This window comes from Lissotriton vulgaris, chromosome 3_1, assembly GCF_964263255.1.
Source record: "Lissotriton vulgaris chromosome 3_1, aLisVul1.2, whole genome shotgun sequence".
In the NCBI taxonomy this organism is placed as follows: Eukaryota; Metazoa; Chordata; class Amphibia; order Caudata; family Salamandridae; genus Lissotriton; species Lissotriton vulgaris.
In genome coordinates this window covers 2133801167-2133828178 of record NC_141689.1, presented here as the reverse complement: position 1 = coordinate 2133828178, position 27012 = coordinate 2133801167, and the positions used below count along the sequence as shown (strand labels likewise).

Sequence of the window (27012 nt, the reverse complement as noted above, 5' to 3'; positions counted from 1 at the left end):
TTTAGTATTTGATTTATTTCAAAAGTTCTATGGCCTACCACACACACAAACTGTGGAGGTTTCCTATTGTGCACAGTAGAGATGGATTTATTTCAAAAGTTCAATGGCCTACCACACACAAAAACTGTGGAGGTTTCCTATTGTGCACAGTAGAGATGGAATGGGGTATGAGGCACAGGTCCCCTTACTGCCATTATTATTTTTGATAGGGCTTGAATCCTTTTTAATAGTGCTTTGTGCATCTGCCCCGATGAAGGGCATTACTGCATGTGCTGGTCCCAACAAAACCTTATATTACGGATATCTCCTCAGGGCTGGAACTGACCCTTATGCTTCCTTTCCAGCCTTGAGGTCATTAATGTTATACGTTATCCATATTTTGATGGTACAATGTGAACAGGTGGAAATGTAAGGCATTGCCAGCATGTCAGGTTACCACGAGCACAAGTGCAGATGAGTTTGATATCTAATGGGTACAAGAGACCTATTGATATTTCTGAGTACTATTGAAAAAAGGACTAGTGGGTATGATTTGAGACAGCCTTACACTGGTGATGACTGAAGTGTCCACAGATTTTAGGAGATGGTCGCAATTGCAGTTATGCCTTTCAGAGAGCACAGTCGATCAAAATGGTTATTGCCCACAGATAAAACGATGTACATAATAATGTTACCATGGGAGGTTGGGGATGCATCACAGATATAGGTATACCTGGTATTGTTCTAAACTTATTAAAATTACATTAATTGGATTCTTCCATAAATTCTCAGGAAAAGGTGAGGTCTATATTTCGAGACTGTAGATAAGGAATCTAAACCATGAAATGGATGGAAATCGTTGTGGTTGCTATAGGATTGTATAGCTCAGCCTTGTTCAGTGATTGAGAATATATATGTATATCTAAAAGAGACATGTTAGTGATAGATTCCTTACCTTAAAATATTCTCTAGGCGTCCGACTGGATCCGGAAAGTTTTGCTTAGCAGTATCTCTGCGCGTCGCTAGGTGGCGTCGTGCGGCTTCGCGTCAGTCACTGGCGTTGTAAGCCCCGAGATGACGTCACAGAGACTACTTAGGCGCCACCCATGCACGCTGACATCAGTTCTTTTTCCATGCCGAAAGCGCAAATCTGTATTGAGCACATACCTCAGTCATTTTTTGACTACTCTTTTTAGACTTTTTGTCTCCTTCTCTTGTCTCCTGGTGCACGTAGGGATGCCCGGATTTAAGTCTTGTGGGTCGTGCCGCCGTAAAATATCAGTGGCAGACCCCCACGATGAGTACCTCTACTGCCTGGAGACCGACCAGGACTCCCGTGACTGTTGAGACTGTCGAGCCATGGCCCGAAGGCCTTGCGAGAGCGGCGCCGGAAGTTGCTGGAGGTCTGGCATTCCTCTCACTGCTGCTCCGGGTCTAGGGGCCGTTCACGGGACCGCTCGCGGGACCGGAGCCGTCGCTCCTCAGGCTCTAAGTTTTCGCCTTCAGATTCTGGTAAGCGACGCCATAAAAAGAAGTCAAAGAAATGTGTTCGCTCTTCGACGTGCCCGGTCGCTCTCCGTAGGTGGACGAGGGGGACAGGGGCCCGCCCCTGCGGTTCCTCTGGAGCTGGAGAGTCCCGCGGCCTACCCACTATACCCGGGTCCGTCGGCGACTCCCAAACAAATGCAAGAGCTTCTTGCTGCCATGGACCGCCTTTTTAGGCCCCAGGCTCCCGCCGGCGTGCCTTCGGGCACTTGTCCAGATCCTGTTGGCCCAGGGGCTCGGCCACCTGCGCCACAGGATCCTGCGCCGCTGGCTCCGGCGCCACAAGGTGCATCGCCGCCTCCCCAGGCGTCGCCCTTGGCTCCGCCCCAGGCACTGCCCCAGGCACTGCCCTTGGCTCCGCCCCAGGCACTGCCCTTGGCTCCGCCCCAGGCACTGCCCTTGGCTCCGCCCCAGGCGCCGCACTGGGTGCTCTTTATCCCACCCCTGCCCCAGACCATTTTGTTCCGGCCTGCGATCCGAATTGGGATCCGGCTCAGGCTCGGCCCCGACCGGTGCCGTTTTCAGCGCCGTTCCAGAGGCCGCTTGTCCCTTCTCTGGCTCCTGCCCTGCCGCCCTGACCGGCTCCCTCTACACCGACTCAGACCCCTTGCCCCGCAGTGTGACTCCGAGCAAGATTGGGTGGACGAACTTGAAGATGCGGGCAAACTTGATGTGTCTTCTGACCCGGAGTTTGCCTCTCCTCCACCTACTATGGAGGAGGGTTCTTCCTACACTGTGGTGCTGCGTCTGGCTGCAGAGGCTCTCAATCTCGACCTCTGCGTCGGAGCCGCTGCTCCCTTTCAATGAGGCCCTCACTGAAGTCCTCTTAGGCACTTGGTTGTGTCCGGCCACGGGGGCGCCGGTGGATAAAAACGTTGCTCTGCGTCATCGCCCGGCGCCTGGTGATCCCTCCTTCTTGACCACTCACCCCAAGCCTGAGAGCCTGGTCATTTAGTCCAGGACTTCGCAGAGTTCCTTTCCCATGGCTCTGCCTGATAAGGATTCTAAAAGGCTACACCAATTTGGCAAGAGGTTGTTCACCTCAGCCAGCTTGGGGTTGCGGTCGGTTAACACTGCCTGCTTGTTGGCGAGTTACTCCCACGCAGTGTGGGATTCTGTAACTCAGGTCTTGCTTCAGTGTTCTGAGGAGGTCCAGGCCGTCCTTTCCCAAGCAATTGCGAAGGGTAAGGATGCGGCGAAGTTTGCCATCAGGTGTGTTTTGGACACCGCTGATTCGTTGGGCAGGGCGATTACTACGACTGTGGCGTTGCAGCGCCATGCCTGGCTGCATTCCACTGGGTTCTCACCCGATCAGCAGAGCTCGCTCATGGACATGCCCTTTGATGGCTCCCACCTCTTTGGCGATAAGGCCGACTATGCCCTGGAGCGCTTTAAAGACTCTCGGGCCACGGGCAAATCTTTCCACAAATAACCCTGCCACGCCTGGGTTTCGTTCCTTTCGTGGCCAGGGCAGGGGCACCCAGGCGCGCTCTTCCAGCAAGCCTGTGCACAACCAACCTCAGCGTGGCCGCGGCTGTGGATTTCGCAGGGGCGGGTCTGGTAAACAGTGCGTGGGTCAGTCCACTTCCACCCCCGCTGCTTCCGCCTCTAAGCCTTCCTAATCTGAGCTTCAGGGAGCACCCCACACCGGTGGGTGGCAGGATCCGCCACCACCTCCACCACTGGTGCGTTCCCGGTCAGGAAGTAGGGAGTGGTTGTTATTCCTACTACGTTCTAGTCCCCAAGAAGGACAAGGGGTGCCTGCGCCCTATCTTGGACCTCGGGGATGTCAATCGCCTCCTCCGGAAGGAGAAGTTCACGATGCTGACTCTGGCTCAGGTCCTGGCTGCCCTAGACCCTGGAGACTGGATGGTGGCGCATATTTTCACATCCCCGTCCTGCTGGCCAACCGGCGCTACCTGCGGTTCATGGTAGGCCAGGAGCAATTTCAGTTTGCAGTGCTCCCCTTCGGCCTTACCAGTGCCCCTCGGGTGTTCATAAGGTGATGTCGTTGGTCGTAGCTCATCTGTGCAGGTCAGGGGTGTCAGTCTTCCCCTACCTCGAGGACTGGCTGTTGAGGGCGGGCTTGCCTCAAGCAGTCTCCTCCCACCTCCAGACTACGGCCGACCTCTTGCATTTTCTGGGGTTCTCCATCAATGTGCCGAAATCGCACCTGAGTCCCTCTCAGAAGCTCCCATTCATCGGAGCAGTTCTGGATTCAACGCTGTTTCGGCTTTATCCTCCCGAGCAGCGAATCTGGGATATTCAGGCTATGATTCCGATCTTTCAGCTTCTATCCTGGGCTTCTGTCAGGGTGACCCTCCGCTTCTGGGCCTGATGGCCTCTTGTATCCTGCTGGTGACACATGCCAGATGGCATATGCGGGCTCTACAGTGGGACCTGAAGTTCCAGTGAGCACAGCATCAGGGCAACCTGTCCGATCGCGTCCAGATCTCGGCGGGCGCTGCACGACAGTTGCAGTGGTGGCTCACGAATCTCGATTGGGTCAGTGGCAGATCCCTCTCCCTTCCCCAACCAGAGCACAGAGTGGTGGCAGATGCGTCCCTTCTGGGATGGGGAGGCCACATGAGTCCCAGCTTCATATCATCCTTCTGGAGCTGCGGACGATCCGACTTGCACTGAAGGCATTCCTTCCCTCTGTCTGATGAACTGTAGTGCAGGTGTTCACAGACAACACCACCGCCATGTGGTATTGCAAGAAACAGGGCGGGGTGGGGTTGTGGACTCTATGTCAGGAGGCTTGGTGCCTCTGGACATGGCTGGAACATCAAAGCATTACCTTGGTTGTTCAACACCTGGCAGGTTCTCTGAATGGCAGGGCGGACAAACTCAGCCACGGGGGCATGGTGGATCATAAATGGCGCCTGAACTCTGACGTGGCGCAAAGTCTCTTTCTGCAATGGGGAGAGCCTTGGTAGATCTATCCGCCACCGAAGAGAACGCACAATGTCATCAGTTCTGCGCATTGGAATTTCAAAGGCGGCACTCGCTCAGAGACGCTTTTCGTTGCGAGTGGAGCTGCGGTCTGTTGATGCCTTGCCGCCTATCCACTTCTGCCCAGAGTGCTGAAGAAGATGAGGCGCGACTGGGCCCAAGTCATTCTTGTGGCTCCGGACTGGGCTCGAAGGGTATGGTACCTCGAGCTACTCAGTATGAGCATCGATCCCCTGATCAGTCTGCCTCTTCGGGAGAATCTTCTGTCGCAGCAGCAGGGGGCGGTCCTCCACCCAAGCCTGTCCAGCCTCCACCTCCATGCGTGGAGACTGAGTGGCGACAGTTGACACCTTTCGATCGTCCTTCCGAAGTCTGTGATGTCATTCTGGCAGCCAGGTGTCCCTCCACCTTCGCCTGCAGGTGGAACAGATTTGTGGCATGGTGCGCAGCAAAGTCTGTTGATCCCCTTTCTGCCCCTCTTTCGGAGGTTCTTCAGTTCCTTCTCTCTTTGGCCCAGCAGGTCTCTGCTCTAGGCACTATCAAAGGTTATCTTTCGGCCATCTCCGCCTTTCTACGGCTTCCAGATCAGCCTTCTCTTTTTAAGTCCCTGGTTGTTAACCCTTTTCTTAAGGGCATTACACATATGTTTCTTACTCTTCATAATGTCTCAGTGAGACTTAAATCTTGTCTTGACTTTTCTGATGTGCGCTCCCATTGAGCCCCTGCATAACTGTCCATTACGTCTTCTCACTCTAAAGACTTCCTTCCTGGTTGCTATCACCTCTGCCAGAAGAGTGAGTGAGCTCCATGCCCTATCTTCCAAACCTCCTTTTCTTTCTGTTCATCCGGACAAGGTGGTTTTAAGGACCCGTCTTTCTTTTCTGCCAAAGGTTGTCACGCCCTTCCACATCGGGCAGACCATGACTTTGCCCACCTTCTTTCCACCTCCACATCCTTCAAGGGAAGAGGAGAGGCTCCACCGTCTGTACCCAAAACGTGCGCTCGCATTCTATCTGCAACGTACACTGCAGTTCCGGGTGGATGATCATCTTTTTGTTGGTTACGTGGGCGCCAAAAAAGGTTGGGCTGTGCACAAACTGACCATCTCCCAGTGGGTCATTCTGTGCATCAAAGTATGTTATTCCTTGGCCAAGAAGGAGCCTCCTGTGGGGCTGCGTGCCCATTCGACCAGGGCAACTGCAGCCACTACTGCCTTGGGACGCAGCGTTCCCTTGCAGGACATTTGTCAGGCAGCTACGTGGGCCTCTCTGCACTCGTTTACCAAACACTACTGCCTTGACAGTCAGGTCCGGAGAGACAGCTTCTTTGGCCGTTCTGTGCTCCGTGACTGTTTGGAGTAATCTTGTTCGCAGGGTTGGTATTGCTGGGGTATCTATTCTAAGGTAAGTAATCTATCACTAACGTGTTTCTTTCAGATGCACAAGTTACTACTTGTGTAACAATATATCTGAAGGAGACATTAGTTAGTGATGGAGTCCTTACCGCCCCACCCATCCTCCCCGTTCTGCGAACTGATTACTAGGGTTAAGGTCATCCTCTTTTAGGGTCCTAGTTTCATCCACCAATGATCAGTATCTTGCATGGCTCTGCGTTTCGGCACGGAAAGTCGTGTACAGAACTGACGTCCGCGCGCATGGGTGGCGCCTAAGTAGTCTCCGTGACGTCATCTCAGCGCTTACGACACCAGTGACTGATGCGGAGCCGCACGACGCCACCTACCGACGCGCAGGGGTTCTGCTAAGCAAAACTTTCAGGATCCAGTCTCACGCCTGGGGAATATTCTAAGATAAGGAATCTATCACTAACTAATGTCTCTTACAGATATATCGTTACACAAGTAGTAACTTGTGCTTTATTTCTCTCAATGTAAAATGCTAATAAAGAATTATTGCCAAAAAAAAACCTGTAAGCAGTTGGTATATTGAAGTGCCACTAAAATATTATTCACTTGTATTTGTGTATCCTTAATCACTGGCAGAGTTCTTTATTTAAGAACATTTACTAACCTAGACCGACTACAAAATATTGCTTGAATCCAACTTTACTCTGTATACTTTTAGATTGCATTGTCAACTAACGTGCCTCTTCTCTGCTTGCCTACAAGAAATGGACTGAACTTCTTCTTTAAACTCCTTGCCTGGGTGTACACGGGGTCTGCCAGCATGTTCTCAGAAGCAATACATTCTTTGGCTGATACTTGCAACCAGGTAAGAAACTTTATTTTTTTGAGTATTTTTAATTTGTTTTAATCTTAATGATGCATTGTTCATTCATTTCAGATATCTAGTGGAAAATCAGAGGTTTACAGTAAACGTTGCAGCATTGCATACTGCTAGTTAAAATGAATAGCTCTCATGCAAATATCATATTAAGTTAAGTGATTTATGCAGCGCTCGAATCGCCCGCTAGAGTATTCAGGTGCTGGAGCAAGGTGCGTGGGCTTCAGTGTTAATCAAAGAGCCAGGACTTGAGATCCTTGCAGGAATCGTGAAGCAAGGAGGGAGGCTCTGATGTGTTGGGGGTGATTGTTCCATATTTAGAACATGAGCGACCTCCCATTCTACTTTTGAGGATATTTGTACGAGTAAGAGTAAAGCTGAGCATAGGTGTCTGGTCGACTGGTGAAAGTGTATGTGGTTGTTCCATTATGCTGGTCCGATGTTGTGCAATGCTCTGTGTGCGTGCATGAGGAGTTTTAATTGGCTGCCATTGTGCACGGGGAGCCAGTAGAGCTCTCTGAGGTGTAGTGAGTTGTGGATGCCTCAGGGGAGGTTGAGGATGTGTCTTGTTAAGGTGTTCTGGGTGGTCTGGTGTCTGTGAAGGAGCTGTTTAAAGATCCTGGCTAAGAGTGCTGTTTGGAGATCCCTTCCTAGAGTGCGTAGCCGAAGTCTGCTTGTGATGAGTGCTTGTCTGGCGGTACATCTGGTGTACTGGGGCAGCCATTTGAAAATCTTGAGTAGCATGTGTAGGATTTGGAACCAGGAGGAACTAACTGCGTTTATTTGCGCTGTTAGGTTGAGTTTATCATCCAGGATCATTCCCAGGTTTCTGGCCTGGTTGGTAGATTGTGGTATGGGTACTGTAGGAGAGTAGGGTCTGCAATCCTATGATCACCCCAGATTTTTGCTTTTTTTGCTTCACTGGTTTACGACTTCTCTGGCTGTGGGCCTGCTAATCAGACCCACAGCCTTGCTGTTCTCTCACTAAATTGACACGTGTACCTTAGGTGCATTTACCAATTGGTACTGGGCCACCTTATCAGGCCCTGTAACTCAGGGCATATGTGTACCCAGGGCCTACCAGGGGCTGCAGCATGTATTATGCCACCCCTGGCTGGCCATCTAAATCTGCCACAACTGGCTGCACGACAGCTGGGGCAAGGTGGTGTAATCACCCTTTGCTTTAGATATAGTATACCTATATCTAACCCTAAAAAGGACACACAGATTCCTATCAGTCACTCCTATGGCAGGCCTTGACAATCCTGAAGGCAGAGTGCTTGGAATCGTGTGAGATGGTGCTCTGGCATGAGCTGAGCCCGTTTGCAGCTTGCGGAACCAAGTCCTCATAGCTGTTCCATGATAACGCGTACCATATACTCTTAAGTGCATTATAATCCTCGCGGTTATATGCTAACTTTGGTATCGCTTTATCAAAACATGTCGAGTAAGGTGTCATACGAATTGGAATACTAACCCCTCGCCAATTCTGGCGACGGGGTTAGCATTCCACCCTTCTAGAGGGACACGACATGTATGTAACTGTGAACCCCGGTTAAAGTTAACTCAAGCCTCAGCATCACAAAATGGATGCTGCCACCACAGACACAAGTCTGACCCCCTGCAGCTGGGAGTCCTTCCAGCGAGGGGAGCTTGGACAAAGGGTTTCCTGTCAGGGGCGGTGCTAGCACCATCCCAGACAGGGTTTTGTGTATCCTGGGTAGGCAGGGCTTTAGAGGAAGGTGACTGCAAGTGGCACCCCGGTGCTCACTATGCATCTGCCGGCTAGAACCAGTTCCAGGGGCACACCAGCCCCTGAGCTGGGGAAAGTCCAGCATGGGAGAGGGGTGTAACCACCCCCCTTCCTGGTCCCACCCATAGGGCAGGACCTAGTCGCGTACCCACCCCTTTCTTTATGATAAAGGCAGGAGCGGGGACCCTTCCAAATTAGATCATCTTTGAATCCTGAAACTACTTTCTACTAAAGGAACTCTCGACTTCTTCTCAAGATTTCTCCCTTGTGACTAAGGATTAGTCACCCTGCACCCGCAGGCACCATCCAAGTACACTGCGGTTTGCTGCACGTCCTTCCTCCGGAATCCGACTGACCAGCACAACGAGACCCGGCTTCCCTGGCACCTCTGACCTCTACCTACGTCTACAGCTCAGCTGAGATCCGTGGGTGCGACGAGACCTCGAGGGACCGGCCATCTTCAAGACTGCACGACTCTTGCCCAGCACGACCGCCGAGGGATCCTCGTGTGAGTGCTTTGGGGTCCGAGAAGCCCCAACCCTGAGCAGCTCCAGCACCGAAGCTCAGCCCTCCAGCATCCACCAGATCTGCGTGGGGCCCTTCTGCTTTTTGCTGCTCACCGCGTTGTCTGGCTACTAGCCCGCTGGCTTGTGGCCTTCCCGACGACGACCGACGACAACAACACTGCTGGTCTGGTTGCTCCAGACTGGCCCTTGCTCCCTTCCAAAAGAGGAGCACCCCGGACCCTCCTGGTCCACTCCAGACGCCATTTTGAGTCCACCGCGTGGGCTTGAATTTGCCAAGACTTGTTGCCCCAATCCTGGGTCCAGCGACGTCGACAGCAGCAACCATCGTGGGACAGCTCGCACCTCCATCCTGGTCGCCGACAACGCCTCCTGGTCCGTGAGACTGCAGAGCCCAGAGTCGCCCACTCACCTGGTCGAGGTGACTTCAGCCGGTGCCATCCTGGTGCCCATCTAATCACTGGCTAGTGATTCAGAACTTAAAGGTGTCTTCCATCTTCGATTCAGGCTTGGATCACTTCGAACTTCATCACTGGTCGCCTGCCAGCAACTTCTTCTTTCAGGCTCCATAGACTGCAACGAGGATTCCCGACGTCTTTTCAGACCTATGCATCCGCAGCCCCTGGGCTAGGTAACCTGAGCATTTCGGTGCTCCAGCATAGCTTAACTATCTAAGTGTCCAGATCCTTTTTCTTTTCAGCTCTACCTAGTCGGATTCGTCCGATAACACTAACTTTACGAAATCTAGCAACCATAGACTTTGTCTCGCATCCCGCGTGAGAGTGCACACTCTGCACCCGATCTCCCTAGGCCTCCTGCTAGTAATCTGAAGGTTCAGTAGTCCAGTCCTAGCGATCCTAAAGCCTATTAGAGTAGTACTTACCTGCTAGTAATTTCGCATTCCACTTTTAGAGTATATGGTTTTTCGTGCCCCTCGGGCATTTGTGTAAATTGTGCGACTTTCAGTATTTTCCTAAGAGCTTTGTATTGTGCTTAGCGCCCTGTCCTCATAAAGAGTCCAGGGCTGTTGTGTTCTAAATAAATATACTTTATTTTCATAACAACTTGTGTGGTGTCCTTTCACTTGGTGTTCAAGGGGTATATGTGCTGGTATAACAGCTGGCTTAACACGCCCTCTAGAGTTTAGCCTTAAGACTGCTCTTGTCCATGCTACTAGGATAGCTGGTCTAACGGTTGACTTACAACCAATCATCAATAAGGGTCGTTTGGAATGATACACAGTGATCACTAGAATAGTGAGCACTACATATCAGGCCAACTTCTCACATTGGTGAGCAGCGGTTGGGATTTGAGCTTGCTGTTGTTTTACCACACGTATCCTAAGAATATCTTTGTGAAAGATCACATAAGTATTTAAGGTACATATAACTTAGCTTAGAATACTCTGAGTTCTACTGAACCAGCTGTTGTAGTTTAACAGGGCCTAGCACACCCTGACTACAACTCCTAGCAAGGGATCAGTAGGCAAACAAATAGTGTAGGTAGGTGCATCACTTACACCACACTAGAAGCATGTCTAACCATGTAGAGTCTTCAGAGACCCCTCTTGTGGTTGTGGACCCTCCACAGGTCCCTTCCAGATATGCTGCTCTTAGCATCCAGGAGATGAGACAAATCTGTACATCCAGGAAGCTAAAACAGGGTTCTAACCCTACCATTCCTTTTCTGATTGGTCTCTTAGAGACTTATGATGCAAGGAGGTCTGCCAACACAGATCCTTCTCATCCAGATGGGAACATGCCTCCCCTAGAGGGAACCACTGGTGACCCTGACCTCCACCTCCAGGCAGCAGATGATGCTGAGGAGGAGGAAGAAGAGTTATCAGAGGATGAGGCAGACAAAGGTCAGGTAGAAGTCAGCAGACTCACTAGGACCAACTTAAGTAGGCATGAGAATGGATTTGGGGGACCCCCAGGGCCACTCTCAGGCAGACTTAACATTGGGAATGGACGAGATAGGTCTCTATCCAGAGGCTCTAACAGATCCATTCGAACCAATGGCTCTCAGACCTCTTCTCGTAGAGGGATGTCATCCCCTAAGAGAAGGGAGCATGAAGCTAAGATGAGGGAAGCCAATCTGAGGATTGAAAGGGAAGAACTTGCCCTGGCCAAAGAGAGGCTTGCCTTTGCTAGAGAACAAAAGTTAAGTGGGTTGGATCCCACTGGTGGCAGCATTCTCCCAAGAGAAAAAGACAGGAGTTTAGACACTAGACACCTGAGTAAGATAGTGCCCCCCTTTAAACAAGGGGATGATATCCACAAATGGATAACTGCTTTGGAGAGGGCCTGCACTGTCCAGTGTGTCCCCCAGAGTCAGTGGGCAGCTGTCTTGTGGCTCTCCTTTGAAGGTAAAGGTAGAGATAAGCTCCTCACTACTAGAGCTGAGGATGCTAACAATTACCAAGTCCTGAAGAGTACACTGATAGATGGGTTTGGCCTAACCACTGAGCAGTACAGGTTGCTGTTCAGGGATACCCAGAAAACTCAGTCTCTGGATTGGTCTGACTTTGTAGATTGTGCCACTAAGGCTTTGGAGGGCTGGTTGCTGGGCAGTAAGGTTACTGATTATACAGGATTGTACAATCTGATCATGAGGGAACAGATTTTAAACAATTGTCAGAACCAGTTGTTGCATCAGCACCTTGTTGACTCAGATCTGACCTCTCCCCAAGAATTGGGAAAGAAGGCAGACAGATGGGTCAGAACAAGGGTTAAGCAGAACCAGGGCCAGAACCAGGGTGGTCAGAAGAAAGCAGACCAGAAGGGTAAAGATAACAAAGGTGAACAAAATGACCAGAAGTCTTCAACAGGTCCCCAACAAACCAAAGAGGGTGGGGGTCAGGCTTCCCAGTCTAAAAGGTGGTGCCAGTACTGTACAAGTAAAACTCACTGGTTTAGTGAGTGCACCAAGAAAGGAGGGCAAACTCCTCGTGGTATCGTTGTCCGCCTAACCCTGATTGATTGCATGCAGCGCGCCCTGCTTGCCGCCTTGTTGTTATCTCATTTGTATCGCGCATTTGTCATTGCTCAGCATTGTGTTGTTATTTAATTTGTAACGCGCATTTGTCTTTGTTCAGCATTTCGTTGTGTTTCAGCGCATTTAGCCCCAAGCGCTCCGCTCCGCTATCCCCTCCGCTGCCATTTTGGCTGTTGTTGTCCTCCTTCGTGACCCGCCCCGCCTCCCAGCTGAGACGCCCTCCCACTGCCTAGATACAGCGCTCCGTGTCCTCATCGTGCTGTGACTCGCTTCGCTCCTCAGCAGAGTGGTCGCTCCCTTGCCTCCCTGGCAAACAGTGGTATCGTTGTCCGCCTAACCCTGATTGATTGCCTGCAGCGCGCCCTGCTTGCCGCCTTGTTGTTATCTCATTTGTATCGCGCATTTGTCATTGCTCAGCATTGTGTTGTTATTTAATTTGTAACGCGCATTTGTCTTTGTTCAGCATTTCGTTGTGTTTCAGCGCATTTAGCCCCAAGCGCTCCGCTCCGCTATCCCCTCCGCCATCCCCTCCGCTGCCATTTTGGCTGTTGTTGTCCTCCTTCGTGACCCGCCCCGCCTCCCAGCTGAGATGCCCTCGCCCCTCCCCCCCCCCCACCATCCATATATGACAGTTCTTCCCGCGTGCAGCGTTCACGCGCAGCGACCGCGCCCAATCCGCGCCGAAGGTGCACCAAAGGTAAGCCCATCTACGCCCGTCCGCGCCTGGACCGCGCCCAGCGCCAGACCCCCTGCCCCTCGCGCTGCCCAGCCCCCCCGCATTACCTACGCTGCCGCCGCCCTCCTAGCCCTTAACCCCGGTCGCGCCCCCAACTGCGTCCAAGCCGCCCCTGGACAAACCCATGGACCTTTCTCATGCTACTCCTGCAAATTCAGCGGCACCGACAACATCTCCGCTACAACCACACATCAGACTCCCGACCCCAACCACTTAAAATGCATCCTTCTCAACACCCGATCGGTCCACAGGCACGCCATTGACCTATGGAACCTACTAGACACCATTTCTCCGGACATCGCCTTCCTTACGGAAACATGGATGAACGCTTCCTCCGCACCAGACATCACCATTGCCATCCCTGAAGACTATAAGATCACTCGCAAAGACCGTACCAGCCACACAGGAGGAGGAATCGCTATCGTCCATAAGAAATCCATCCGCATCTCAACCAGCTCTGACGCCAACCTCGCCAACTCCGAACACCTTCACTTCCAGATCCACATCGACCCCAAAACCACACTCCGAGGCACTCTCCTCTACAGACCACCAGGACCCCGCGCTAAATTCAGTGAAGACATCACGGACTTCATCACTCCACACGCGCTCCCCTCCAAAGAATACATCCTTCTGGGAGACCTCAACTTTCACCTTGAAAATATCAACGACCGCAACACCGCCACCCTCGTGGACAACCTCGCCAACCTCGGACTTAAACAACTAGTCACTTCCCCCACCCACATCGCAGGTCACACACTCGACCCCATCTTCACATCCAGCAATCATGTCTCCTTCGGCCACACCACGGACCTCCTCTGGACTGACCACAGCTGCGTTCACTTTACCTACAACAAACCAAAACCCAACATCCACCTCCAACCTACCCTGCAAAGAAACTGGAACAAAATCACCACGGACCAAATCTCCGCATCGCTCCTTCAAAACTCCCCAGCCCCCTCTTCTAACGCCAACGAAGCCGCCGCTAACCTCACCCTATGGTTATCCAACACCGCCGACACCTTAGCACCACTGAAAAAACGGCAAAGCAAACCTGGCAGCAAGAAGGCCTCATGGTTCAACGATGATCTCAAGAAGTCCAAGAAACTCTGCCGCTCCCTAGAAAAGGCCTGGAAAAAAGACCCAACCACCAGCACCAAGGACGCCTTCAAAAACGCCACCCGCACTCACCACCAACTGATCCGAAAAGCCAAGAAAACAGCATTCAAGGATCGACTTGACAACAAGGCCCACAACAGCAAGGAACTTTTCAACATCGTCAAGGAATTTTCCAATCCCTCGGCCAACTCCAACGACATCACCCCCTCTCAAACCCTCTGCGACTCCCTAGCATCATTCTTCCACAACAAGATTGCAGACATCCACAACAGCTTTGACAACCAACCCGGAAATCAACCCACCCTACCATTTGCTGTTCATCCTCCCCCCGTGAACATTCTCAAAGACTGGAACCCAATCTCCACTGAGGACACCATCCGCCTGATGAATTCAATCCACTCAGGATCCCCCACAGACCCTTGTCCTCATCACATCTTCAACAAAGCAGACTCCGTCATAGCTCCGCACCTCAAAGACGTCATCAACTGCTCCTTCAACTCCGCCACCTTCCCGGAAGACTGGAAACACGCTGAACTCACCGCCCTTCTGAAAAAACCAACAGCGGACCCCACCGAACTCAAAAATTACCGCCCCATCTCGCTTCTCCCATTCCCGGCCAAAGTCATCGAAAAAGCTGTCAACAACCAGCTCGCCTCCTTCCTCGAAGCCAACAAATCCCTCGACCCCTCACAATCTGGCTTCCGAGCAAAACACAGCACTGAGACCGCCCTCATCGCAGCAACAGACGACATTCGAACGCTACTGGACAATGGAGACACAGTCGCCCTCATCCTCCTCGACCTCTCCGCAGCCTTTGACACAGTCTGCCACAGCACCCTCCTACAACGCCTCTATAACATCGGAATCCAAGGAAAAGCACTTGAATGGATCACCTCGTTCCTCACCGGAAGAACCCAGAGAGTCCGCCTTCCTCCATTCAAGTCCGAGGCCTCTGAAGTCATCTGCGGCGTACCACAAGGATCCTCACTCAGCCCCACCCTCTTAAACGTATACATGAGCCCCCTCGCGGCCATCGCACGCCAACACAACCTCAACATCATCTCTTACGCGGACGACACTCAACTGATCCTCTCTCTCACCAATGACCCCAGCACCGCCAAAACTAACCTTCACGAAGGAATGAAAGAAGTTGCCGAATGGATGAAACAAAGCCGTCTGAAACTGAACTCAGACAAAACAGAAGTCCTCATCTTAGGTACATCCCCCTCTGCATGGGACGACTCCTGGTGGCCGGAAGCCCTCGGAAAAGCACCCATCCCGACAGACCACGCACGGAACCTAGGCGTCATCCTGGATTCTTCACTCTCAATGAACAGACAAGTCAGCGCCGTATCCTCTTCCTGCTTCAACATCCTTCGCATGCTCAGAAAAACATTTCGCTGGATCCCCTCCGATACAAGGAAAACAGTCACCCACGCTCTGGTCACGAGCCGACTGGACTACGGAAACACCCTCTACGCGGGTACTACCGCAAAACTCCAGAAGAAACTCCAACGAATCCAAAACGCCTCAGCCAGGCTCATATTAGACCTCCCACGCAACGAACACATCTCTGGTCACCTTAAAGACCTCCACTGGCTACCCGTCAATAAGAGGATCACTTTCCGACTGCTTACCCACGCACACAAATCACTCTACGACATCGGACCAGACTGCCTCAACTCACGACTGTCCTTCTACACCCCCTCCCGCCAACTACGTTCTTCCAACCAAGCCCTCGCCACTGTACCTCGCATCAACAAGACCACCATGGGAGGCAGATCCTTTTCATACCTGGCTGCCAAAACATGGAACTCACTCCCCGCCTGCCTTCGCCTTACCCAGAACCACCTAGCGTTCAGAAAGCAACTTAAAACGTGGATATTTGACAAGTAATCCTCCTCCCCTTCCTAAGCGCCTTGAAACCCTCTGGGTATGTAGTGCGCTATACAAATCCTATGACTTGACTTGACTTGACTAAGGCAACTGCACCCCCTAGTACAGTCAGCAGTGTTAGTGCACCTCCCAAGGGATTAGTTGGGTTAACCTTGGGTTCTGAGGGGTATGACAACTTAGTTGGCACACTCACTCAGGCTGTCCTTGTCTGTACAGGGGATGTGGATATATCCCCTGATGTCAGTCCCAATACTTTCGGCAAATACAGGCAGACACCTTTGATAAATGGCAAAATGGCTCAGGCCTATAGGGACACTTGTGCCAGTGTCACCATGGTGACACCTAACTTTGTGGACCCTGGACAGATCATGCCAGGTACAGATTTCCTGGTGACCAATGCCAGCAACGTCACTACCAGTCATAGTATGGCGATTGTTGCTTTCTCCTGGGGAGGGGTAAGTGGCCAAAAGAAGGTTGTAGTTAGTTCAGACCTCCCAGTGGATTGTTTGTTGGGCAATGATTTGGAGTCATCACAATGGTCAGAAGTGGAGCAGAGGACTCGCATGGAAATGTTAGGCTTGCCAGCACATGTGCTTGCTGTGACTAGGTCACAGGCCAGAAGATGCCCCACTGAACAGGTGCTGGATCCTGGAACAATGGACCAGACACCTTCCAAGAAGAAGAGCAGTAGGGTTAAGGCATTGCCTTCCCCCTTGCCCCAGGTTGAGGATCAAGTCTCAGAGGAGGCTGACCTACAGGAACTGAGGCAAACTGAGCCTAAAGAATTTGAACTTGATCAAGTTGAATTTCTGGGCTCCGGGGGACCCTCCAGAGAAGACCTGGGGAAGGAACAGTTAGACTGCCCTTCCCTTGAACCCCTCAGACAGCAGGCTGCTGCTGAGGCTGCAGGGAACGCCACAGGTACCCACAAGGTATACTGGGATGATGGACTCCTGTACACTGAGGCAAGAGACCCCAAACCTGGTGCAACCAGAAGGTTGGTTATCCCCTTGTCTCAGAGAGGTTTCCTTCTTACCTTGGCCCATGAGATTCCCTTAGCAGGACACTTAGGCCAGACAAAGACTTGGGACAGGCTTGTCTCACACTTTCACTGGCCTCATATGAATGAAGATACCAAGGAGTTTTGTCGCTCCTGTGTCACTTGCCAAGCCAGTGGTAAGTCAGGTGGCACAACAAAATCCCCCCTTATACCAATGCCTGTGGTGGGAGTGCCCTTTGAAAGAGTGGGGATTGACATTGTTGGTCCAATGGAACCCCAGACAGCATCAGGGCACAAGTTTATACTGGTGGTGGTGGACCATGCCACCACGTATCCTGAAGCTATTCCCCTTAGGACCACTACAGCACCTGTTGTGGCAAGAGCCCTAGTTGGAGTGTTCTCCAGAGTGGGCTTCCCTAAGGAGGTTGTCTCTGACAGAGGTGCAAACTTCAGGTCAGGATATTTGACTGCTATGTGGAAGGAATGTGGTGTCAACTACAAGTTCACTACACCCTATCACCCACAATGCAATGGGCTTGTTGAAAGGTTCAACAGGACCCTAAAAGGGATGATTCATGGACTACCTGAAAAGCTCAGGCGTAGATGGGATGTCCTGATACCCTACCTTTTGTTTGCTTACAGAGAGGTCCCACAGAAGGGGGTTGGCTTCAGCCCTTTTGAACTTCTGTATGGGCATCCTGTGAGAGGACCCCTATGTTTGGTGAAGGAAGGATGGGAGAGACCTCTCAAAAAGCCTGCAACCAACATAGTGGACTATGTACTTGGTCTCCGCTCCAGGATGGCTGAGTATATGGAAAAGGCTTCAAAAAACCTTGAGGCTAGCCAAGAACTCCAAAAAGCTTGGCATGACCAAAAGGCTGTCCTGACTGTGTACAAGCCTGGACAGAAGGTGTGGGTGTTGGAGCCAGTGGCCCCAGCAGCACTCAAAGACAAATGGTTGGGGCCCCACACAATCCTTGAGCAAAAGGGAGAGGTCACCTACCTGGTGGACCTTGGAACTCCCAGGAGCCCCCACAGGGTGCTTCATGTGAACAGGCTCAAAGCATATGTTGACAGGAAGGACATGAGTTTTCTCATGGCCACAGATGAGGGACAGGAGGAAGAGAGTGACCCTCTCCCAGACCTGCTCACTCAGAATCCTGATGATGGATCAGTAGATGGTGTTGTCTTTTGTGGCAGCCTCTCTGACCATCAACAGAAGGATTGTAAACAGGTTCTTCAATCCTTCAGACATATGTTCTCTCTGACACCCAGTCAAACCAATTGGTGCACCCATGACGTTGACACTGGTGACAGCCTGCCAGTCAAGAGTAAAATCTACAGGCAGCCTGATCATGTTAGAGACTGCATCAAGACAGAAGTGCAGAAAATGTTGGAGCTGGGAGTCATTGAGCCCTCAGATAGCCCTTGGGCTAGTCCAGTAGTTCTAGTGCCAAAGCCTCACACCCAGGGTGGTAAGAAAGAGATGAGGTTTTGCGTAGACTCCAGAGGCCTCAATGCAGTCACTAAGACTGATGCCCACCCAATACCAAGGGCAGATGAGCTTATAGATAGATTGGCTTCTGCCAACTACTTAAGTACATTTGACCTGACAGCTGGGTATTGGCAAATCAGGTTAGCTGAGGATGCCAAGCCCAAGACAGCATTTTCAACCCCTGGTGGGCATTATTAATTCGTGGTAATGCCCTTTGGTCTGAAAAATGCACCTGCCACCTTCCAAAGGCTGGTGAATCAAGTTCTCACTGGGCTGGATGACTTCTGTGCAGCATATCTTGATGATATAGCTGTCTTTAGTTCCACCTGGGAGGATCACCTGGTCCACCTGAGGAAAGTGTTAGAGGCACTGCAAGCAGCAGGTCTCACTATCAAGGCCACAAAGTGCCAGATAGGGCAGACACAGGTTGTATACCTGGGCCACCTTGTAGGTGGAGGCCAGGTTCAGCCACTGGAGAGCAAGATACAATCCATCAGGGATTGGGCTCCTCCAACCACCCAGACTCAGGTTCGAGCTTTCTTGGGCCTGACTGGTTACTATAGGAAATTTGTCAGAAATTATGGATCAATTGTGACTCCACTTAATGAACTGACAAGTAAAAAGATGCCAAAGAAAGTTCAGTGGACAGCAAGCTGTCAAAAAGCATTCGATGACCTAAAGCAGGCCATGTGCACAGCACCTATCCTAAAGAGTCCAGACTACTCCAAACCATTCATTGTCCAAACAGATGCTTCTGAGTTGGGTGTTGTAGCTGTTCTATCTCAACTGAATTTTGATGTAAATGTAAATGTCAAGGTATTTGTAGAGCGCACTGTCACCAAGCGGTTTCCTGGCGCTATTACTCATACCGCTGTGGAACCCCTCCTGGCTTTCCCTGTGAAGTGTCCACTCCTGGGCACCCCCAGGGTGAAGCCAGGCATCCACAGCGCTGTTGGGGCCGGTGTGGAGGTTAAGCAAGCTATTGCCCAGAGTTGCAGCGTGGGACCCATGATTAGAATAGGCACCGAGGCGAGAAATCAGGTCCGAGGAATTATGAGCCCAAAACCCGCCGAGGCAGGAATTGAACCCTGGTCCCGGACCAGAACTCTGCATCAGGGTCTGCCGCTCTAACCATTGAGCCACACTCCTCCACTGACTGATGGTCATGACCAGCCCATTGCTTTTATAAGCAGAAGGCTGACCCCCAGAGAGAAACATGGGTCAGCTATTGAGAGGGAGGCCTTTGCTGTGGTTTGGGCCCTGAAGAAACTGAGGCCATACTTGTTTGGCACTCATTTCAAGATTCAGACCGACCATAAGCCCCTCTTGTGGCTAAATCAGATGAAGGGTGAAAACCCCAAACTGCTTAGGTGGTCCATTTCCCTACAGGGGATGGATTTTACAGTGGAGCATAGACCTGGCACTGATCATGGCAATGCAGATGGGCTCTCCAGGTATTTCCACTTAGAGCAAGAAGACTCACCTGGTCAAGGTTAGTTTATTGTCCCAAAGTTTTGGGGGGGGGGGGGGGGGGTAATGTAGGAGAGTAGGGTCTGCAATCCCATGATCACCCCAGATTTTTGCTTTTTTGCTTCACTGGTTTACGACTTCTCTGGCTGTGGGCCTGCTAATCAGACCCACAGCCTTGCTGTTCTCTCACTAAATTGACACATGTACCTTAGGTGCATTTACCAATTGGTACTGGGCCACCTTATCAGACCCTGTAACTCAGGGCATAGGTGTACCCGGGGCCTACCAGGGGCTGCAGCATGTATTATGCCACCCCTGGCTGGCCATCTAAATCTGACACAACTGGCTGCACGACAGCTGGGGCAGGGTGGTGTAATCACCCTTTGCTTTAGATATATGATACCTATATCTAACCCTAAATTGGACACACAGATTCCTATCAGTCACTCCTATGGCAGGCCTTGACAATCCTGAAGGCAGAGTGCTTGGAATCGTGTGAGATGGTGCTCTGGCATGAGCTGAGCCCGTTTGCAGCTTGCGGAACCAAGTCCTTATAGCTGTTCCATGATAACACGTACCATATAATCTTAAGTGCATTATAATCCTCGCGGTTATATGCTAACTTTGGTATCGCTTTATCAAAACATGTCGAGTAAGGTGTCATACGAATTGGAATACTAACCCCTCGCCAATTCTGGCGACGGGGTTAGCATTCCACCCTTCTAGAGGGACACGACATGTATGTAACTGTGAACCCCGGTTAAAGTTAACTCAAGCCTCAGCATCACAAAATGGATGCTGCCACCACAGACACAAGTCTGACCCCCTGCAGCTGGGAGTCCTTCCAGCGAAGGGAGCTTGGACAAAGGGTTTCCTGTCAGGGGCGGTGCTAGCACCATCCCAGACAGGGTTTTGTGTATCCTGGGTATGCAGGGCTTTAGAGGAAGGTGACTGCAAGTGGCACCCCAGTGCTCACTATGCATCTGCCGGCTAGAACCAGTTCCAGGGGCACACCAGCCCCTGAGCTGGGGAAAGTCCGGCATGGGAGAGGGGTGTAACCACCCTCTTCCTGGTCCCACCCATAGGGCAGGACCTAGTCGCATACCCACCCCTTTCTTTAGGATAAAGGCAGGAGCGGGGACCCTTCCAAATTAGATCATCATTGAATCCTGAAACTACTTTCTACGAAAGGAACTCTCGACTTCTTCTCAAGATTTCTCCCTTGTGACTAAGGAGTAGTCACACTGCACCCGCAGCCACCATCCAAGAACACTGCGGTTTGCTGCACGTCCTTCCTCCGGAATCCGACTGACCAGCACGACGAGACCCGGCTTCCCTGGCACCTCTGACCTCTACCTACGTCTACAGCTCAGCTGAGATCCGTGGGTGCGACGAGACCTCGAGGGACCGGCCATCTTCAAGACTGCACGACTCTTGCCCAGCACGACCGCCGAGGGATCCTCGCTTTGGGGTCCGAGAAGCCCCAACCCTGAGCAGCTCCAGCACCGAAGTTCAGCCTCCACGAGATCTGCGTGGGGCCCTTCTGCTCTTTGCTGCTCACCGCGTTGTCTGGCTACTAGCCCACTGGCTTGTGGCCTTCCTGACGAGGACCGACGACAACAAAACTGCTGGTCTGGTTGCTCCAGACTGGCCCTTGCTCCCTTCAAAAAGAGGAGCACCCCGGACCCTCCTGGTCCACTCCAGACGCCATTTTGAGTCCACCACGTGGGCTTGAATTTGCCAAGACTTGTTGCCCCAATCCTGGGTCCAGCGACGTCGACAGCAGCAACCATCGTGGGACAGCTCGCACCTCCATCCTGGTCGCCGACAACGCCTCCTGGTCCGTGAGACTGCAGAGCCCAGCGTCGCCCACTCACCTGGTCGAGGTGACTTCAGCCGGTGCCATCCTGGTGCCCATCTAATCACTGGCTAGTGATTCAGAACTTGGTCCCCTCTGCTTACAGGTGTCTTCCATCTTCGATCCAGGCTTGGATCACTTCGAACTTCATCACTGGTCGCCTGCCAGCAACTTCTTCTCTCAGGCTCCATTGACTGCAACGAGGATTCCCGACGTCTTTTCAGACCTATGCATCCGCAGCCCCTGGGCTAGGTAACCTGAGCATTTCGGTGCTCCAGCATAGCTTAACTATCTAAGTGTCCAGATCCTTTTTCGTTTCAGCTCTACCTAGTCGGATTCGTCCGATAACACTAACTTTACGAAATCTAGCAACCATAGACTTTGTCCCGCATCCCGCGTGAGAGTGCACAATCTGCACCCGATCTCCCTAGGCCTCCTGCTAGTAATCTGAAGGTTCAGTAGTCCAGTCCTAGCGATCCTAAAGCCTATTAGAGTAGTACTTACCTGCTAGTAATTTCGCATTCCACTTTTAGAGTATATGGTTTTTCGTGCCCCTCGGGCATTTGTATAAATTGTGCGACTCAGTATTTTCCTAAGAGCTTTGTATTGTGCTTAGCGCCCTGTCCTCATAAAGAGTCCAGGGCTGTTGTGTTCTAAATAAATATACTTTATTTTCATAACTTGTGTGGTGTCCTTTCACTTGGTGTTCAAGGGGTATATGTGATGGTATAACAGCTGGCTTAACACGCCCTCTAGAGTTTAGCCTTAAGACTGCTCTTGTCCATGCTACTAGGATAGCTGGTCTAACGGTTGACTTACAACCAATCATCAATAAGGGTCGTTTGGAATGATACACAGTGATCACTAGAATAGTGAGCACTACATATCAGGCCAACTTCTCACAGGTACTAGCTCTGACGGCCACCTGGTAGAGTCCCATGGGGTGTTCTTGTCTCCGAAGACCCTTCCGTCTTGTCTGAGTTGAGCTTCAAGCAGTAGGTTCTTCTACCTCGATCATGCAGTTGGTGAAGTTGGTTCTGGTTGTCTTGTCGGTGAGAGATAGGATGTGTTGGGTGTCGTCAGCGTAGGATATGATGGTTATTCTTAGGAATGAGATGATGTTCGCAAGTGGCGACATGTAGATGTTGAACAGGTTGGGACTGAGCTGTGAACCCTGAAGAACTGTGCAGATCAGATTCTTGGATTGCGATGTGTTGGGTGGTAGCCTGACACTCTGTGTTCTTCCTGTGAGGAAGGCACCTATCCAGTTGACGGCCAGTCCTTGGATGCCTATGGCGTGGAGTCTTCTGACAAGTAAGTGTGTAGTGGTGAGAGACCGTGGTAAGGTCTGCCACACCTTTCCAAATAAGACCCTCAAGGACAGAGAGGGAAGGTTGTTATTGTTGCTTCAAACCACTAAACAACAGCCACATTCTTCTGAAGAGGAAGAGGACAGAGCTTCTACATCCCATAAAAGGGTCAGATCCATGGTGAGGTAAGAAAACATCACAAGCCTTCCCAGGACTCAAAAGCTTCAAGAAAAGAGAAGGTTACTAAGCACGCCGCTGAGCCGGCTTTATCTGTGCCCTCTACACCTATATGGAAAGAAGGAGATCATCCAAGAGCCTCCTCATCAGATCCAGTGGGTAAGAAAACCTTTAGAGAGTCATCGTCGATGACACTTCCTCTCTGATCGTCAACATTCTGTGTGACATAGACGCCATAGTCTACGGCAGCTGTGACGACGGCGGCGATACAGGCTCCTATACTTTCTACTGTAGTCTCGATATCGACAACGAGAACCCCATCGTCACCGTTGAGGCCACTTTGTCGCCTAGAATGCCGTCGGGCGAAGATCCATACGACAACTGATTCGTCAATGGGTGGTCCGTCGACGACACCGTTGGCGAAGTCACCGTAGTCGACGATAGCAACAATGACAATACTGTCGACTGTAGAATTTCCTTCTTCTGTAATTTCTGGACCCTTGATTCCACCGTCGACCAGGATTACTCAAGTTACCAGAGTAACCAAGACATTCCTACGGGCATCCATGCTAGAGTATAGCAAGGTTTCACTTTTGCTTCCGTCCCATCTGTTGTAGAAGAGGAGGAGGATGATGATGATGATAATGGCCTTTATGCGGTGGCTCACAGCCCATCTGAGCTTCATGTGAAGTGTTCAGACAGATGACAATGATCATGATGCGACACAATACTTCCTACAAGGGTATATGGCTCAGCGTCACAGTTTTTTAACCAAGAAAGGTGGGGACTGAGAGCTGGGTTATGATGTCCTGCACATAAGCTCCCAAATGAGACAAGTAGTTAAAGAAGATGTGCAGTTATCCAGTATTATGGGTGTCTTTCATAGATTCACATGCCTGAGTCATTCCCCGTCGTCGAGACGGGAGTCTCCGGTACATAGAAAAGTAATGTCCTATAGACATATATAGAGAAAAATAGGCCTAAGGTCCTCACCTTAGTAGCCTATCTATGGCCTTTTGTAAAAAGGGCCAAACTCCAGAAGGTAGCCGATCATCTATCACCTGCCTCTAGAACCTTCCTGTCAGGAGCCTCAGTCTCTCAGATTTTCTACTGCACATTGTGCTAGGGAGTATCCACCTGAGTTCTCCTCAGGTTTCCTTGTTTAAACTCTTTTCTTCACAGAAATTGGATATTTTCTTCATATTTCTACCATGGCTGATCAACAGAAGAAGGGTCTCTTCAGAGCTTGCTCTTCATGTGGTAAGAAGAGGCTTAGCATGAAACCTGCTTATACTGTCTTTATCCGGACCATACACCAAAAGAATGTAGAATTTGTAGAACATTCTCTACAAAAACTCTATAGGATAGAGAAGGACGACTACTACTCTGGCTGAACAGGCTGAAAACCAGAGACAACCTGGAGTCTTCAGAGGACAGTGAGATAGCTTCTGTTTCCTCTAAATTATCCTTGAAGAGGCCAAGGGTTACTTCCCCTAGCCCTACAGACGTTCCTCCTAAAAAGACTGTCAAAAAGTCTTCAGAGGCAAAATCCACAACGTCTGACAAGGAGGTTCCTGCCTTCGGGAAGCCTGCGCCGTCGTCGATGAAGACTTCGTCGACTCTTTCCTCAGCGCAGAAGAAGACTGTGTCTCCAGTCTATGTTTCGACGACGACGACGGCGTCGTCAGCCTTCTCATCGACGACGACGACTACTCCATCGTCGACGGCGGGTAAGCCCGTGTCGTCGATTATCCTCATTAAAAAGCCATCGACGACGGTAAAGATTTCGTCGACAACGTCGACGACATCAGTGTCGACGACGAAGCCAAGACTGTCGACGCCTATGCCGTCGACGAAGACTCCATCGCCGACGAGCGTGCTGACGACGAAGGCATCGACGCCGATGAGGACACCGACGACGAGTGCACCGTCGACGAAGGTGCCGTCGACGAAGGTACCGTCGACGAAGGCACCAACGACGACGATGGATATTCAGTTGACGACGACACAGTCGACGACATCATCGTCGACACTATGGAAGCAATCGGAGCTGATTTCTCCGTCGACAGCTGCCATTCAGCCGTTTACGATCCCACCATCGACGACCGGGCCATTAACACCAGCAGACGGCTTGCATCAAACCCCTCTAAGAAAAAAAGGGCACAAAAAAGCCAATAACACCAGACTTAATGTCTCCCAGTAGGGTGCAAAGGTTCCTCCAACTCGCCTACTGCAGGACGAGGACTCAGACGAGGATCTGGACGGACAGGCCACCAGTCCTTCACACCTAATAGTGAAGTGCCAAAGCACTGATGATGAGGGGGATGAAGTGGAATTTACAGAAGAGACTGTGCATTCACAAGTCCAGACGCAAGTCATGCCAATGGTATGCCTTCCAGCGTCTATAGTTTCAGACTTGCAGTTCCTGATTCAAGACTACAAGCAGCGATTTCCTGAATCGCCCTCTGCTCCATCAGCGGGGACGAATCCAGCTGCATCTGGACCGACGCCATCGTCCCGACCTAGACCACCACCATTAGTGATCCGTCAAGAAAGAGAGCCAGTGCAGGATATCCCGTCTTCTGACGAAGAAGTTAAAGAACCGGAGGATGGAGAGAGGTCCAAGATGACCAGTCTGACCATAGAGACGATGAGGACTACATCGCTCCTTCTCCTACCACACCTGAGCCCACTACCTCAGACTCCCCGCCAGTGGACATTGGCGGATTTCACAACTTAGTGGAGAGAGCGGCCAAAAGATTCCATATGACAATGGAATCTCATGAAACAGACTGTTTCCTATATGATTTTAAAGACCCGGTTAGGAAAACAACCAAATCAACTCCTATCATTGAACACATATGGGAACAGGGAAAACAGCTGATGCAGACACCAGCCTCTGTCTCAGCAGTGGTACCACGGCTGGACAAAAAGTATAAGGCACCAACAACAGCGCCAGCCTGCCTTACTGGTCATCCCAAGCCAGATTCTGTGGTTACCCAGGCGGCACAGAAAAATTCTAGGAATCCGTCATCTCCATTGTCAGCTCCACCGGACAAGGAGGGCCGGAAACTAGACAGTATTGGCAAACGCTTTTCCACCACGTCGGCCATGACTGTGAAAGTAGCTAATTCCATTGCGCTACTGGGCCGCTACAACAGGCAATTGTGGGAGGATATTCCTCCGTATCTGGCGGAGCTACCAGACAACGTGAAAGAGGAAGTTCAATCACTCCTTAAAGAGGGACAAACATCAGCATCGGAACTTATTGATTGTGCGATGGATGTTGCAATGACCGGCTTCAGACAGCTGGCAGGGGCTGCGGTCTTGCGAAGGCAGAGGTGGCTCAAAGCTACATCTTTCCGCCAAGAGGTCCAAACTAAGGTACTGGACATGCCTTACGATAGCCAACACCTCTTTGGAGAGAAAATCGACGACGCCCTACAAACGATCAAGAAAGATACTGACACGGCAAAGGCGCTTGGCACACTACAGTTTAGGAGCCAGTCCTTTCGAGGGGGCAGGGGTAGAGGTCAATCCTCTTACAAAGGATCTTACCAAAACAAATCCACATACTCCTATAATCAGGGCCGGTCGCAATACCAACAGCGACAGCAGCAACAAGGTCGCCAGACCTCTTATGGAAAGTCCAACTACAGGGAAAGAAACCAAAGGCAAACCACTGGCGGACGCCAATGACCTTTTCCAGCAGCCAGTCCATCCACAATCTCATTTTTTCAAACTTGGAGGAAAACTGACACACTTCCTCAACAGTTGGAGATCAATTACAACAGATCGATGGGTGCTCCAATTGATCCAATTCGGACATTCGTTGGAATTCAAATCAATTCCCCCGACAACTCCTCCTCGCAAAATGCAACACAGGAATTTACGATTACTCCTTCAAGAGGTCTCTTCTATGTTGAAGAAAGGAGCAATAGAGCGAGTACCATCAGCTCAC

General features: G+C 51.1%; 1 protein-coding gene across 2 annotated transcripts in view; it reads left to right on the top strand.

Annotated features, from left to right (window-relative positions):
* SLC30A9 (solute carrier family 30 member 9) overlaps positions 1–27012 on the top strand; it is a 783215-nt gene that overhangs the window by 330358 nt on the left and 425845 nt on the right. For both annotated transcript variants that reach the window (XM_086962700.1, XM_086962699.1), the window contains exon 9: positions 6605–6707. In XM_086962700.1, the coding sequence (XP_086818826.1) occupies positions 6605–6707 (103 nt within the window). The remainder of the gene's footprint in view (positions 1–6604; positions 6708–27012) is intronic.